At 32.5% G+C, this 16182-nt stretch overlaps 1 protein-coding gene across 1 annotated transcript; it reads right to left on the bottom strand.

Annotated features, from left to right (window-relative positions):
• Nucleotides 1–7578: 7578 nt before the first annotated feature.
• On the bottom strand, nucleotides 7579–8538 carry LOC126018643 (olfactory receptor 5L1-like). The gene has a single exon (XM_049780744.1). The coding sequence runs from the start codon at nucleotides 8536–8538 to the stop codon at nucleotides 7579–7581; it is 960 nt and encodes a 319-aa protein (XP_049636701.1).
• Between the last annotated feature and the right edge of the window lie 7644 nt (nucleotides 8539–16182).

Below are 16182 nucleotides of genomic sequence, written 5' to 3'. Positions count from 1 at the left end.
ATGAAAGTAAATCCAGGGGCCAGAGCGATAGCACAGCAGTAGGGCGTTTGTCTTTCATGCTGCTGATCTAGGATGGACCTTAGTTCAATCCTCGGCATCCCATATGGTCCCCAAGCCAGGAGTGATTTCTGAGCGCATAGCCAGGAGTAACCCCTGAGCATTACTGGGTGTGGCCCAAAAACCAAAATAAATAAACAAAATAAAATAAATTCAGGCAACTATAATAGTGGTTTCAAGTGATAATTTTATGTTCTATGTAGGGATAATTCTACCTAAAACAAATTTGAGAAGGCTTAATTACCTACATCTCTGAATTAATTCCTCCATTAGTATTCTTTGAGCTAGCTTATAATTCAATAAAATCAAGCAATACAAGTTATTAACTTGTCTATAACAAGCATATATTGACAGGGTACCATAAGATTGATTCTGTTGGAAAATTCAATTTCATATGCATTGTATAATCTTAGTTAAAATATGCTATTTGACTTATCTGTGCTAGCATCATGTCTTATTTCATAAAGTATTTTCAAATTAATTAAAAGTTTGAAGACATGTTGATGTTACATGTTTTTCACAATGTTTCACCTTTATATATAAACATATATATGTATAAGAATATAAATTTATCTTTGAGGCTTCATATTACACAATTGTGCTCTAATAGATTAGCTATTGGAAGACTTCTTAAAAGTTTTGATTGATTTTCCTGGGGAAAACATAAGTTGAATCATGCTCCACTGTATTCAAGTATTATTCTTGGTTCTGTACTCAGAGAGTTCTTCTGACCATACTCAGTAAACCGTAATATGGTGTCAAGTATGGAGGCCAACTGAACATATCGAAAGAAAGCACATTACCACTCAGTTATGCCTATAACCTCAAGCTTTACTAATTTAAATTAACATTTTATCATCTTTTGCTCACTGTCAGAACATTGTAGTAGTTTTTAGTTTTTGTTTGTTTGTTTTTTGGGCCATACCCAGTGACGCTCAGGGGTAACTCCTAGCTTTGTGCTGAGAAATTGTTCCTGCCTTGGGGAACCATATGGAATGCCAGGAATGGAACCGAGATTTGTCCTGGGTCAGCCACGTGCAAGGAAACCATTTTACCTCTGTGGGATCGCTCCGGCCCCAACATTGTTGTAGTTTTAAACAAAACATACTATAGAAAGAAATATTTCTTTGATTTTCTCATTGAATTATTATAAAACATTATCATTTAACTATTTGGAGCTATCATAGACTCCACTCTCCCTTCAGTCCACTGCATTTTCTGTGAAAAATGTACCCTTTCATTCAGTAATGAGTCTAATCACCTATTTACCCATCTGTACTAAAAAGAAAAGAATGGCCATTTCTGTTAAGCAGACAGAATAATAATAATATATTATATCCATAAAATATAATGGAAAAGTTAGGCCATTATCTTTTGGAAATCATAAAAAAGCAACTTAGAAGTACTTCAACAGAACGATTGTCTTTAGAATCTATACCTAATTAAACCTGGGGTCTGAAGTTATCTAATATATTTTAAGTTCTTTAATTTTTAATAAAAATAAAAATGATGAATATATTATATAGGTAAAATAGTTGGGAAGTATTTAAATTATGTCTAATACTTCAATATGGCAAAAAGTTTCAGGATTAAAAACGAAACGTTAAAGAAAAATTGCATGATGAAAGAAGAAATATATTATACCCTAAGTCCAAACATTTAAGGCTTATTTTTATAAAATGAAGCTATGTTAGAATGAAAGTGGAAGTTTCTAAATGTTTTAAAGAATTACATGTTTTTATCTTGCAATAATAACTTTCAGACACAAAAGAGAAAAAGCTCACCTCATGAAGCTCACCACAAACAGGGATGAGTTTAGTTAGAGAAATAACTACGTTTTGAATGATCCTAATAATGAGAATGTACGAGGGAAATAGAAAGCCTATCTAGAGTACAGGCGGGGGTTGGGTGGGGAGGAGGGAGATTTGGGACAGTGGTGATGGGAATGTTGCACTGGTGATGGGTGGTGTTCTTTACATGACTGAAACCCAAACACAATCATGTATGTAATAAAGTTGTTTAAATTAAAAAAAAAAGAATTACATGTTTTTGCAATATGTTGTCTACATTGAGCCCTACTCCAATATTTCAATCATGCTTTTCAAATTCCCTCAAAGAAAACCCTTTAATCTAATCCAAGTAATTTTATTAATATATTGATAACTGCTGGTATTGATGCATTATTTTTCTAGGACAGAATAGTGCCATAATATGTAAATATGTAATAATGCTACCAATGATCTTAAAATCATTGCTGCTCTTTCTTTTGAATAAAATATTATTTGGATAGGTATTTACACAGGGTTTTTCAAAATATCAAGAAACTTAAACATAAAATAAGTGAATATAAGAAATACTCATACTCAAAAGTTCTACTCAGAACTAATATGTGACAATCATATTAGGAACACTTACCAGATAATTATCTTTCTTTCATTGCCTTCTTACTATACTGTAGTCAGCATCAATTAATTTGTCACTGAAAACATCAATTAGGATTTAAAATTTTTCTAAAATGGGCTTATAAATTTTAATATGTTGGCATAAAATCATGTGTTCATAAAAATATATATGAAAAATACTTCCTCCTTAGAGGAGGACTAAGATTACTAGTGATATTACAAAAACTTTTATATTATTGCATTGAAGATTTTTGAGGGTTTTCATAATCTTACATCAGAACCTATAGACACTCTTATTCCCAAGTCTCCATGGGAAAAATATTTGTCAAAGCAATTAAGCATTTCTACTGAGACATTAATTAGATACAAATGATGTAATGTGTTTTCTTTCTTTTCAGAATATCATAATAATATTTTCTTTCTCAAATAGTGGCTTGTGCAAAAATTATTCTATTATCTAAACAATGTGATCTAATCAATTAAAAATGATCAAAACTCATATTTAGTGTGATATGGTTGTGGAATGAATTAAAAGAATGAATGTGGATAGATGCTCAGAATTGAAAGTTAACATGTACAGGAAAGACCAATTACAGGTTAAGTTAATGACTTATCTGCTACATGTGTATCTCTGTTCAAGTGGAATCCTAGAAATACAAGAACACAATATGTAGCATGATATTTAAAATATAATTTGCTGTCTAATAAAGAATATGTGGCTATTAACATATATTTCATTTTTATAAGTATGAACTATAAATGATTTTTGAGTTCTTATGTTCCCAGAGAATAGGTCTTAGTAGAAATGATGTATATTCCCAATGACTATAATAAAACCCCCTCATTAAGTCACAAACATGAGTGTCCACCAAGAAATCTAAGATTAGGTCTCGTGACAACAAACCAGAACACTTTATCAATCACCTCAGTTGCCACAGATAGAGATACACAGAGGAGAGGAAGGCGTCTGAGATTCTACCACAAAATCAAAATGTTACTGCAAATAAGACATTTTATATTATATATTTATAATACACCTACTTAAATAAAAATGTATTTAATATGGGTGTTTGTCAGTTATGTGTATAGATGCTTATGCATCTCAATTTTTTTCTACAGAAATATTACCGATGGAGTAATACTGGGAGTGGCATTGGGTTTCTATTTGAACATAAATGTGCAGAGAATACTTATATTATTTATTGTATTCCTACATAGTTTTCACCTACATGCTAATAATATCCAATCTCTTCTAATTTATCAAATACTTTATAAAAAGATTTTTTGCTACTTTCTTGTTTATTCCATCATCCAATTAAGTGAATATTCTGATATATGATAATTGGCTTTGCATGGATTAAATTATTATGTGTTCAAATAGCATAACCTAATGTCATAAAAAAAACTCAGTTTAGGGGCCAACTGGTATCACAGCGGTAGGACAATTGCTTTGTACATGGCTAACGCAGGTAGAATGCAGGTTCAATCCCCGGCATCCCATATGGTCCCCCAAGCCAGGGGAAATTTCTGAGTGCATAGCCAAGAGTAAGTAACTTTTAAGTGCTGCTGGATGTGGCCCAAAAATCCAAAAACCAAACCAAACCAAAACAAAACAAAACTCAGTTAACATCTTGGATTTATTTTTGGACTTCAAGGAAAAAAACATATATATAAAGGATGTTTATATAAACATCTATATGTTTATATATAATGTATATATAATTTATATATATAAACATATATAAGGATGGTGTTTATTCTTATATACTATCTTCCATATTATATATTTACTCTGAGTGTTAAAATTAAATGATACCAAATAATGAAAAATAGTTGAGTCTGTTATGTTTGTAGTTTAAACTATTTTAAACTAAACTATATGAAACTAAATTTAAACAGACTAATTTTTGTGTGAAAGACAAACAATCTGTCATACTCAGGGCTCACTACTGTCAGAGGGCAGGTGGTGCCAGTTGTCAATCTCAAATCAGCCAAGTGCAAGACAAGTTCTATCGCCTGCACTATGTCTTTGGCCTCAACGATTTGATAGTAAAACTAAAGAATTGACCTTTGTAGGGAAAAAGAATTATAACCAAATAGAATAGATAGAGAAATATTTGTAATTAGAGTAAAAGAAGCAGTGTTATTGAAACCATAAGTCACAAGGATTTTGAAAAGAATAATGCATGTTTTTCTTTTTAAGTTCTTATACTCAGATAATTGAGATGCTTATTATTTTAATAGGGTCTGGAGAAATATTACAGTGGGCATGGCACATACCTGGCTTACATCCAACATTCATTTCAGCAACATATATGGTGCCTAAAGTATATCATGAATAACCTGAGTGGAGATTCTTTAGTATGTTCTGAATATCAATGATTGAGGTACAAAATACAAAACACATTTATGACCTTTATACTTTTACTTTAATGAAGCACTGCTATTTACAAAGTTATGTTGAGCACAATCTCACCACCAATCTCCTCAGATTCTGTTACCAATGTCCCCATTCTCTCTTCCCCTTTATGCCCCAATGATCAGCCTTTCTGTTTTTATATATAAATCTTTATTTAAGCACCATGGTTACAAGCATATTCATAGTTCTGTTTCAGTAATAAACAGAATACCCCCTTTGCCAGTGCCACATTCCCACCACCAATGCCCCCTCTTTCCTTGTCCCTGCCTGTATCATGATAGGCATTCTACTTCTCTCATTCTTTAGCATTGTCATACTAGTTGCTAGTGTATCTTTCTAGCAGAATGCTTTACTCTTTGTAGTGAGCTTCAAATTGTGAGCCGGTCCTTCAGGCCCTCCAGCCCTCAACTCTATTGTCTCTGGGCCTTCTTACATTAAAGTCTTTAATTTTTCTTAAAACCCATATATGAGTGATACTATTTTGTGTCTATTTCTCTCCCTCTGATTTATTTCATTCAGCATAATAGATTCCATGTAATCTATGTATAGGAAACTTCCATGACTTCATTTTTCTTGACAGCTTCATAATATTCCATTGTGTATATGTAGCACAGTTTGTTTAGCCATTAATCTGTTGAAGGGCATCTTGGTTGTTTCCAGAGTTTGACTATTGTATAGCGCTGCAATGAATATGGGTGTGAGGAAGGGATTTTTGTATTTTATATTTTGTGTTCCTAGGGTATATCCCTAGGATGACCAGCCTTTCCCATTGGCAGGCAAATCTTTAAGTTTGGTTGTTGAAGGTTAAATATAATATTTTTAGTGTTGTTGAATATGTATTTGGATGTATACCATTCCTACACCATCTTCTGCACCATTGTTTTGCCCAAATTCCCTTGACCCTTCTTCCTTTGTTTCATGACTCTTCTTATTCTGCCCCCTTCAGATTATTTTTTTTTTCTGTTCTTTTCTATATTCTCTGGGGTCAAGGGTATTTCAGGCATTCACTTTTTAATACACCATATTTCCTCACCCAGTCATTCTATGTACTGCATTTAAAAATAAACATATTAGTGCTCATCCTTCTTTTTCTGAACTATTTAATTGAATTGAAGATTTACTTCTAGTTCCTTCCAAACTTATAGCAACATGCATAATTGTATGTCTCACTGTTGATACATAATGTTGCTTGTGTATCTATGCCATATATACATGATTCATTTATTTATTATTGAATGATATTGAGTCCATGTCTTAGCTATTGTAGTAAGTGCTGCAATAAGTAATATATATTACTTATACATTTGTATAAGTATATTTGTGTATGTGTGCATTTGAATGAATGCCTTTGTTTTTTTATTTAACTTTATTGATCGATTGATTCTTGGTCCACACCCAGACCCAGTGGTGCTTCAGGGATTACTCCTGGCTCTGCACTCAGAATTTACCCCTGGCAGGCTGGGGGACCATATTGGTTCTGGGAATAGAATCAGTTCCCTCCTGGGTCGGCCACATGCAAGGCAAATGCTCTACCACTGTGCTATCTCTCTGGACCCTTAATGAATGCCTTTGTGTTTTGTGTGTATCTACCCAGAAGTGAATTGCTGAATCGCTTAGCAGCTTAATTCAGTTTGTTGATAAATGTCTATACATTTTATATAAAATTAAACTGGATAATATTTCCAACAGTAGTGAATGAGAGAATCTTCTTCACCACAACAGCATCAGCAAAATATTTTTAGAAATCTTGATTTGCAAAAAAAGTTACAATAGATATCCAAAAACACTTTCTTCAACTACATTCCCACCACCACCGAAGACCCCAACAAATATCACAGGATACCATTTAGACTATCTAAACTGTGTCCTTCATCAGAAGAGTCAAAATTTTATTTTTATTATATTTTGGGTTTTATGTTTATATTAATATTGATTGAGAGGTTTGTATTAATATATAGTAAGTTACTCCAGAAAAATGTTGACAGTACTGTCCTTTTATAATTATTTATTTTATTTATTTATTTTTTGCCACACCTGGTGATGCTCAGGAGTTACTCCTGGCTATATGCTCAGAAATCACTCCTGGCTTGAGAGACCATATGGGATGCCAAGGGATTGAACTGTAGTCAGTCCTAGGCTAGAACCAGTAAGGCAGACACCTTACCACTCCGTGCCACTACTCTGGATGATTATAAAAATAAATCTTAAGTAAGCATACAATTTTATAATCATGGAGGAAAAAATAAACTATGATATGAATTCTTTGCGGTGGGAGTACTACATTGAAAGTAAATCCATATGTATAATTAAATTAGATAATATAGAATTAATATGAAAATTAATATGAAATTATGGAATATGTATAATTAATTAATAATTATAATTATTATTATAAGTATAATAATTAATATGAAATTATGAAATATGTATAATTAAATTAGATAATATAGAATTAATATGAAAATACATCAGATTCTAGGTCTGTAAAAATATTGCATCAGGCCAATCCACTACCATGTACAAGTAGGTCTATATGAATTAAATTAAAAATTAATAAATTTGCAATTACTATAATCTCGTTTTTTGTGAGGGAGGGCACAAATTCACATGCATTACGTAGTTATTTTTCAAATTGACTTTGCATTAATTTTTACTTAAAACATAATATTCCATTGAACTTTTGTGATAAAAACATCTTGTCTAGGTTACAAAGTGACTTTTTATAAGTAATTTAGATCCTAACAATTTCTTTACAGCTGCTTTCACATCCTTGTTCCTCAGACTATAGATAAGGGGGTTCAACATAGGGATCACTACCGTGTATAACACTGTGGCCACTTTATCAATGTCTGCAGAGTTACCAGAACTGGGTTTGCAGTAGACGAAAACGACTGCTCCTTGGAACACAATAATGGCTGTGAGGTGGGAGGCACAGGTAGAAAAGGCTTTGCGTCTTCCCTCAGCAGAGCGCATCCTCAGGATGGTGACAAGAATAAACAAATAGGAGGTGAATATGATGAACATGGTGACAATCTCATTGAATGTGGCCACAATGTGCACCACAAGGACATTCAGACTGATGTCAGAACAAGCAATAGAAAGGATTGGAGGCAAATCGCAGAAGAAGTGATTAATCACATTTGATCTATAGGTTGGAATTTTAAGAGCTAAACACAGGTGGACCAGAGAACAGAAAGACCCACAGAGGTAACAACTAGAAGCTAGGAGCATCTGGAGATTTTCTGACATATTGACTGAATACATCAATGGACTACAGATGGCTAGGAAACGGTCATAGGCCATTACAGCCAACAGGAAAACATCTGTGATTGCAAACATGCAAAAGAAGTAGAATTGCACCATGCATCCCAGGAAGGAGATAGCTTTCTCCTGTTTTAAGATATTAGGTAGCATCCTTGGCACAATGATGGAGGAGTAGCAAAAATCCACAAAGGACAAATGGCTGAGGAAAAAGTACATGGGAGTGTGCAGTTGTGAGCTGACTTGTATCAGGGCAATCATGCCCAGGTTTCCCAAAATGGTGAATCCATATATCAGAAAAAATAAAAGGGAGAGGAACATTCTCAGCTCTGGAGCATCTGTTAACCCCACAAGAATGAATTCAGTGATGACAGTGCAATTCTCCTGCTTTGTTTCCATCTTTTTCTTCATTTCTATCATTTCCATTTGTCAGGGTTGTGAAATAAGATAGTAAATTTTTGGCTTATTCTGAAAAGTGAATAAAACAAAAAAAAAACTGAAAAAAAAAAGAAAAACATGAAAAAATAGTGAAAAAACATAAAGAAGTGAAATAAAAACAGAAATGATGTGTGTTCACTTACCTCACATTTTTACAACTCAAATCAAACTATACTATTGCAATGTATTAACCATGTCAAAAACTTATAAAAGGAGGCGGAGTGATAGCACAACAGCAGGGCATTTGCCTTACATGTGGCTGACCAAGGATCGGCCTGGTTGTCCCATATGATCCCCTGAGCCAGGAGAGATTTCTGAGTGCATAGCCAGAAACCACTGAACATCACTAGGTGTGGCCACCCAAAAACAAAAAAAATATATATTAACCATGTCATAAATACATATCAAATATTTAATGGAAAAACAATTTTAATTAACTGACATTTATTTAGCCTTAATAGATTTATGATGTACTATATTATCCACAAGTTTATTGAGTTTATGTGTTAACATTAATGCATTGATAAGTTCAAGATAGTTACTATGAAATATTTTATTTTTATAAGAGAAACATTCCTGTTGTTTAATAAATGGGATAATTTATTTTTAAGTAAATAGATACTTTTAATAGACATTTTTTTGTCGCAGCCTATAGTATAAATGTTAGAAAATATTTCCTAAATATTTAGGAAATATTGTGTACTTCACTTTCCAGAGGCAGTCACTAAATTCTTTCAGGTTGTAGTTCATAACAGTTCTTTAACTTATACTATATATTATAATTATATTATGTAAACTCTGGCAGTCATTATAATTTACTGTATTATATTAACTTTGTATTTTTGTGTGATGTCAAAATTTTAACAATATTTAGTTTGTATTTATGAAAAATTAGACAACATTTATGCATATATTTACTATGATAGTACTAGAAACTATGGCTCACATGAGATATCTGAATAGGTCTCTCAAATAATTAAAAACAAAATTGTCAAATCTTTAAATATACTTGCATATTATCAATAGTAGTTATTTTTTATTAAACAACCACGAGATATTAATAAAAGTCTATTGATAGTTGAGTTTCTTTCATGCAATATTCCAACAACTGTCTTTATACTGGTATTCATTTCCCACTACCAAATTTTATAGCTATCTAACACCTCTCTCTGTCACTTATCATTTTGTCCCCCTTTCATTTTTTTTAGGTACTACTTTTTGTGATTAACTTTATTTCATTACCATCTTTAGTCTAGTATTATCAATAATATTTCATGACAATATCAGTGACTGAGGAATTGGCTCAAATAACTAAGGCATTTATTACCACTTTTGGTAGCACAGTTATGATCTCCAATACTTAAAAGACCTCTTTGACATACTAAAGGCCTACCACTTTCCCTAGTGTGAAAGCACTAAGACAAAAGGAAATAAAAAACAGAATGAGAAATCTTTAAAAGTGTGACAATTATTAAAAATATGGTGCATCATATTTAGTTTAGAACTTCATCATATTAGAGGTTATTCTTATTAATATTTAATATTTTAATAAATGCTTGAAACTAGCTAGTTAATCTATCTAAATATAATGAAACTAAGAAGTATATTTTTTACTTTTATTTGCCTATCATCCTAGAAAGATAAATTCATCTGCATTAAATGAACAAATTTTCTGTCTTTCAAGTCATTGCTGTGATGTTTATTCTATGCATAATATAAAATTGTTATAAAATATATGATTATGATTAATTAAATGGAAAATGGGTTTGAGAAATTTTACTTTCATATTTTGTTTTTTGTTTTGTTTTGTTTTGTTTGTTTGTTTTTGAGTCACGCCCAGCAGTGCTCAGGGGTTACTCCTGGCTCAGAAATCACTCTATGCAGGCTCGGGGAACCATATGGGATGTGGGGAGTTGAACCACCATCCTTCTGCATGCAAGGCAAATGCCTTACCTCCATTTTATCTCTCCAGCCCCATGAGGAATTTTACTTTCTGAACACCTTCCTAGACTGCAAGATGATATCATATGCATTCAAAATACAAAAATGAGTCAAATCATTTCAGACTAAAATGTTAATTTTATATGCTAAATATCATAAACTTTTTTATTTTTTTTTTTGGATTTTGGGCCACACCTGGTGATGCGCAGGAGTTACTTCTGGCTATGAGCTCAGAAATCGCTTCTGTCTTGGGGGATATATGGGACACAGGGAGATAGAACCGCCATCCGTCCTGGGTCAGCCGCGTGCAAGGCAAATGCCCTACTGCTGCTCCGTCGCTCTGGCCCCAATATCATAAACTATTTTTTAAAAACTTTTAAATTGTGATCTTTCTGGTCATATTTTTCATTATATGACTCTAAATATGTTTCCCTGTTTCAGAGTGAAGACAAAATTATTTCCCAATAGAGCCAAATCATATAAAGAAGCTAGTTTATAGTGCAATTAATATATCAAAGATAACTTCTATTACAGAAGGGAGATAACTCAGTTTTATTGATATCATACATGCAAAGATATATCAGTTCAACTCACAGAATGATAGTGGTGATTAAGGAGGTTCTCACTGTCATACACTCAAGGCTTGAAGATAATAATAGACATGAAAATATAGGAGGAGAAACAAAAAGTGATAGCATCATTTTTAGGTCTGTGATATATACACATTAATGTGATTTTAAACAGGATATTTTAATAGAAAAACATTTCAGCAGTAAGTGCATAAAAACAAAGATTCTGTCTTAAACATTATTTAAGATGTTTTAGTTAGACTTATCTTAATTATAAATATCCCTTTACTAGAAAAGTATTTTTATTTTTATGCACAAGTAATCTAGGCACATTCTAAGAACAAACCTGAGCAGCAGATAATGTACTTCTGGTCCCGTAGAGGTTTAGAAAAATGTAGCATGTGGCTATAGATTCATAAGAAAATTTTAGCTTTCGGAATATGGTCTTTTCATGTTTCAAAGCAAGTCTTAACCTCATTGATGGTTTGGAGTTGAACCACTTGATGTCTGACACTTTGTTATATAAAGCTTTGTTAATGACAGACACTGCTGTTTAAAATCTTCAACTGATTATATATGTGAAATGAGAAATATTAATTAATCTCTCTTTAGGGCCATCAGGGAATGCTTTAATGCCCTGAAGGATAACCCATTATAACCGTCTATGTTCATGATTTCATCAGGTATTCATTATTAATTTTGTTTTCATGAATTCTGGTCATCTGTCATACTATATTTGGGGTCATTTTATTTCTCATAACATTATAAAAATCTCTAATTTCTTAAAGAGCATAGTAATTAGTGTCATATCAGTATTCCATCAAAAACTGTAAAAGTGAATTAATACACTGGTCCAGATAATTTTAATAGATTTTTAATGATCAGTTTTGTGTTCATAATTCAGTTAAAATATTATGCAAAAGTTCTAGTGCAGCAAAGAACAAGGAGCATGTTTCCATACATATTTTCAAAATAATGTATATGCCAAGAAGTGGTGTCACTGGATTGTTCTACACTTAGTTGCATTTTATTTCATATTTTTAGAAGCAGTTACATATGTTTTTTTATAGAGACTAAACCAGTTGACATTCACACCAACAGTAGATGAGAACAAACCCAATAACAGTTACATTTTGCATATGAGCCATTCTGAGAGGCATGAGTTGATAATTCTCAAGTGCAAAAGAATGGGTCAAGAAGCTGTGGTAAAAGTATTCAATGAGGGGCCGGCGAGGTAAGGTGTCTGCCTTGCAAGCACGAGCCAAGGAAGGACTGCGATTCGATCTCCTGGCGTCCCATATGGTCCCCCCAAGCCAAGGAAAACCCCTGAGCATCAAACAGGTGTGGCCCAAAAAACCAAGCAGTACAAGCGGTATAATGTTGGCCTTGCATGCGACTAACCTTGGATGGATCTCGGTTTGATCCACACAAAGTTCGATATGGTCCCTCAAGCCAGGAGCGATTTCTGAGCTCATACTCAGAAGTAACCCCTGAGTGTCACGAGTGTGGCCCCAAATCAAACAAACAAACGAACAAAATACCAAAAATATGTAGATCTAACAAAGAACAAAGTCAAGGAATTTGCCACAACATGGATGTAATCAGAGGATATCATGCTGAGTGAAATGAAATCAGAGGAAAGAAAAACGTTAGATACAGAATTCTTTGTCTCAAATGTGGATCTTAAAGATACACATATATCAAAGTATCAACAAATGGCCAAGGTCAACAAAAAAGGAGAGCTGATGATATATCTACACAATTGAGTTGGGTATGTTTGTGAGAAATAGGTATTGGGAACCTAGTGAAAGAGGTACATTAGTAATAGGTGTAAAATTCAATTTTTAATATTAAAAACCCTATTTAGCATCATAAGTTACAGAATATAGAACAAATTAATTTTTAAAATAATATAAAAGTTAATATTTGATCCTGATATTAACTAATCAAGAAATACTTCTACTTTATAATAAATCATAAGAAATTATTAAGGCACAGACACTAACTGACAACTTAGACAAAGTAAAAGTAAGTGACTGGGGAAGGAGGAAGTTCAGGGGCATTGGTAGTAGGAATGTTGGACTGCTGAAGAAGTGGGGGTGTTTTTCTATAACTGAAACCCAACTGCAAACGTGTTTGCATTCATGATGCTTAAATGAAGATATTTTTATGAAAAAAAAATAAATTTTAGGAAGAAAATTAATGATTCCTCATATTTTATTTCCCTAATATGTTTTCAATGGAGAAATGATCATATCAAGAACAATTCTAGACTGTATAGCCCCCTAATATACATCCAATACTTAAAATAATCAAATAAAATTATCCTGGTTATTATTTATAAAAAATGAGGAGAAGTAGAAATAGTCATAAATCGTGCATGCCTTACAGGTGAAAATAGGATCTGAAGTTATCTCAGTGTTTTGAAAATATCTTCTTGTGATGGAATTAATCCATTTTTTTTCTGAGAATGATAATTGCCTATATTTACTCCATATTTGCCAGATATCTTAAAGAATATAATTGTAGCCCTTCTATAAAAGCATCAGAACAGATATAACAGGTGGGAGATAATAGAGCAGTATTCATGGGACCCATATTCAGCCAATAGGGTGAAAGATTCAGTTATGGGGCCAGGCAATGATGTCTGATAGAGCCCAATGGTTCTAGGAGTCACCTAGGCTATACCTGGAAATATCTAGGGGCCATGTGGATGGGGTTTGAACTCAGAGCCTTCCAAGCAGATGCTAGTGATTGCTGCCCTATCTCTTTTTCTTCAAATTTATTAAAATATTTGTGTTGTATTTCTCTGCACTTACTCTATTGTTTTCTGAGAAAAGTATTGTGATAATTCTTATGTTATTTTTGGTGAGTGAAGGCCACCCACAGTAGTGCTCAGGGTTTACTTTTGGCTTTGCACTCAGGTCTCATTACTAGTGTTGATCTGATGACCATCCAATGTACAATGTTTCAAACCTGGATATGTTACTTGTAAAGCAAGCACCCTATTTTGATACTTGATCTTTATAGTTTACTATATGTAATTATGAAAGATATTTTAGTTTCTATAAGATCAAGGCTGATGGGTTATTTATTGCTATGTTTCTCTTTAGGGCTACAAATATATATCCAAATTTTTAATAAAGGTCTTCAAAATTATTTACTTTTTTATATAGATCAGTTGTCTAAAGTTAGTAGATTTTGCGTGCATTTTCGTGTCAACTAAATGTGGGTGCATGTAGATGTATAACATATAAGTATATGTTTCACGTTAGAATACAAATCACGAATACACAGTAAGATTTTTGGCATTGCATGGAATATATTTGGGTATATTAATGTCAATTTTAGTACATCAAACGTGTCAAAGTCACAAGTAATTGTCCAGTGTAATTGACATGAATTAATTCTACAAAAACTATATTTTATTTAGACAACACAGAATTGTCTGGACACAATTGGTATTAGCTCTAGTATTGAAAGAAACTGTCCTATTTGATGAAGTAAAAGAAAAAATAATTTTAATTCATTTTAATATTACGTTATTGGTAGTATTAAGAAGTTATTTCATTTAGTAATAATTAATATCAATAGTGACATTTTCATCAAAGAATAACTATTATCTTAGCTTAGTACTCCTTTAATAAATCAATAAATAGTAGCTATCAGTGTCACTGAACTATTTTAAATAAATCTTGTCTCAACATATTTTTAGTGATGAAAATTTCAATCTTGGATTTACACTTAGAAACATATATTCAGGGGCCAGAGTGGTGGCACAGAGGTAGGGCATTTGCCGTGCATGCAACTGATCTATGAAGGACCACAGTTAGATACCTTGGCATCACATATGGTCCACCAGCCAGGAGCGATTTCTGAGAGCATAGCCAGGGGAAACCCTTAGCATCATCGTGTGTGGCCCGAAAACCAAAACCAAAAAAAAAATATAGAAGCATATTTCAGCATCTGTCATATTCCCAATCCTTCAAAGTATTTTTCTTGATAAATAATAAGAATATTTTTCTTATCTTTATCTACTTATAACAATATCACCAAAAATTCAATGTACTTAAAAGAGCTAAAAATTGATTATACAATTAGATCTTAATGCTCTTTCATTGTGTGAAGTTCAACAATAAATCTTTAATTTTTATTTTATTACATCTTCACTTGAGAGATATGAAATTAATACAGTAATAAGTAATTAATAATACCAGAGCATCAACTTCAAATTGCTCATCAGCATCACATTAGAGTCATGATCCAGCATTCTTTTTTTTTTTTTTGGGGTCACACATAGCAGTGCTCAGGGGTTACGTCTGGCTCTACGCTCAGAAATCACTCCTGGCAGGCTCAGGGGACCATATAGGATGCCGGGATTCAAACCACTGTCCCTCTGCATGCAAGGCAAACACTCTACCTCCATGCTATCTCTCCGTCTCCATGACCCAGCATTCTTAGTTTAAGTCAGTTATGTAATTGAAATGATTGATAAAATATAAATAAAAAATTAGCAGTAAGAGTCAAAAGTTCACAAACAATAATGTGTTATAATAGTCACTAATAAGAACATAAAACATAAAACAGTTTTCATGAAAGTGTCAAAAACAAAATTACTAACTCTTCCTTGAATAAAAGAATGTTTTGAAAGTTCTAAATTTGTGACCTTGTAGTAATAATATCCATGATACATAAAATATTAATAAAGATTGCTCTCATAGGAAAATAATGCCAAGTTTTAAAATAAAACATGGAATATAGGACAATGTAATAACAGCCAATGTGTGTTTTTCTAAGTACAGTAAAGTACATTAGCCATGAATAATATATATGTCACTTTATATGCATTATATTAAAATACATTGATGGTATAGTAAACAAGACATTTGAATATCATCCCATGATACTTGCACTGAAGATCCATTTTGAAGAGCATAAATGCAATAGGTGCATGTCAGTTATAATATAGATAAATAACAAATGGCTTAATAAATTACTCAACAACAAAGGTAAAATCACTCCTGCAAAAAGAAATTATTTAAAAAAATTCATTCATATTTTATTTTCAATTCATCGTTCTGCTGAACCGTTCTGA

Source organism: Suncus etruscus, chromosome 9 (assembly GCF_024139225.1).
Source record: "Suncus etruscus isolate mSunEtr1 chromosome 9, mSunEtr1.pri.cur, whole genome shotgun sequence".
Classification (NCBI taxonomy): Eukaryota; Metazoa; Chordata; class Mammalia; order Eulipotyphla; family Soricidae; genus Suncus; species Suncus etruscus.
Note: the sequence above shows the minus strand (reverse complement) of the source record. Positions and strands in the feature narration are given on the sequence as shown.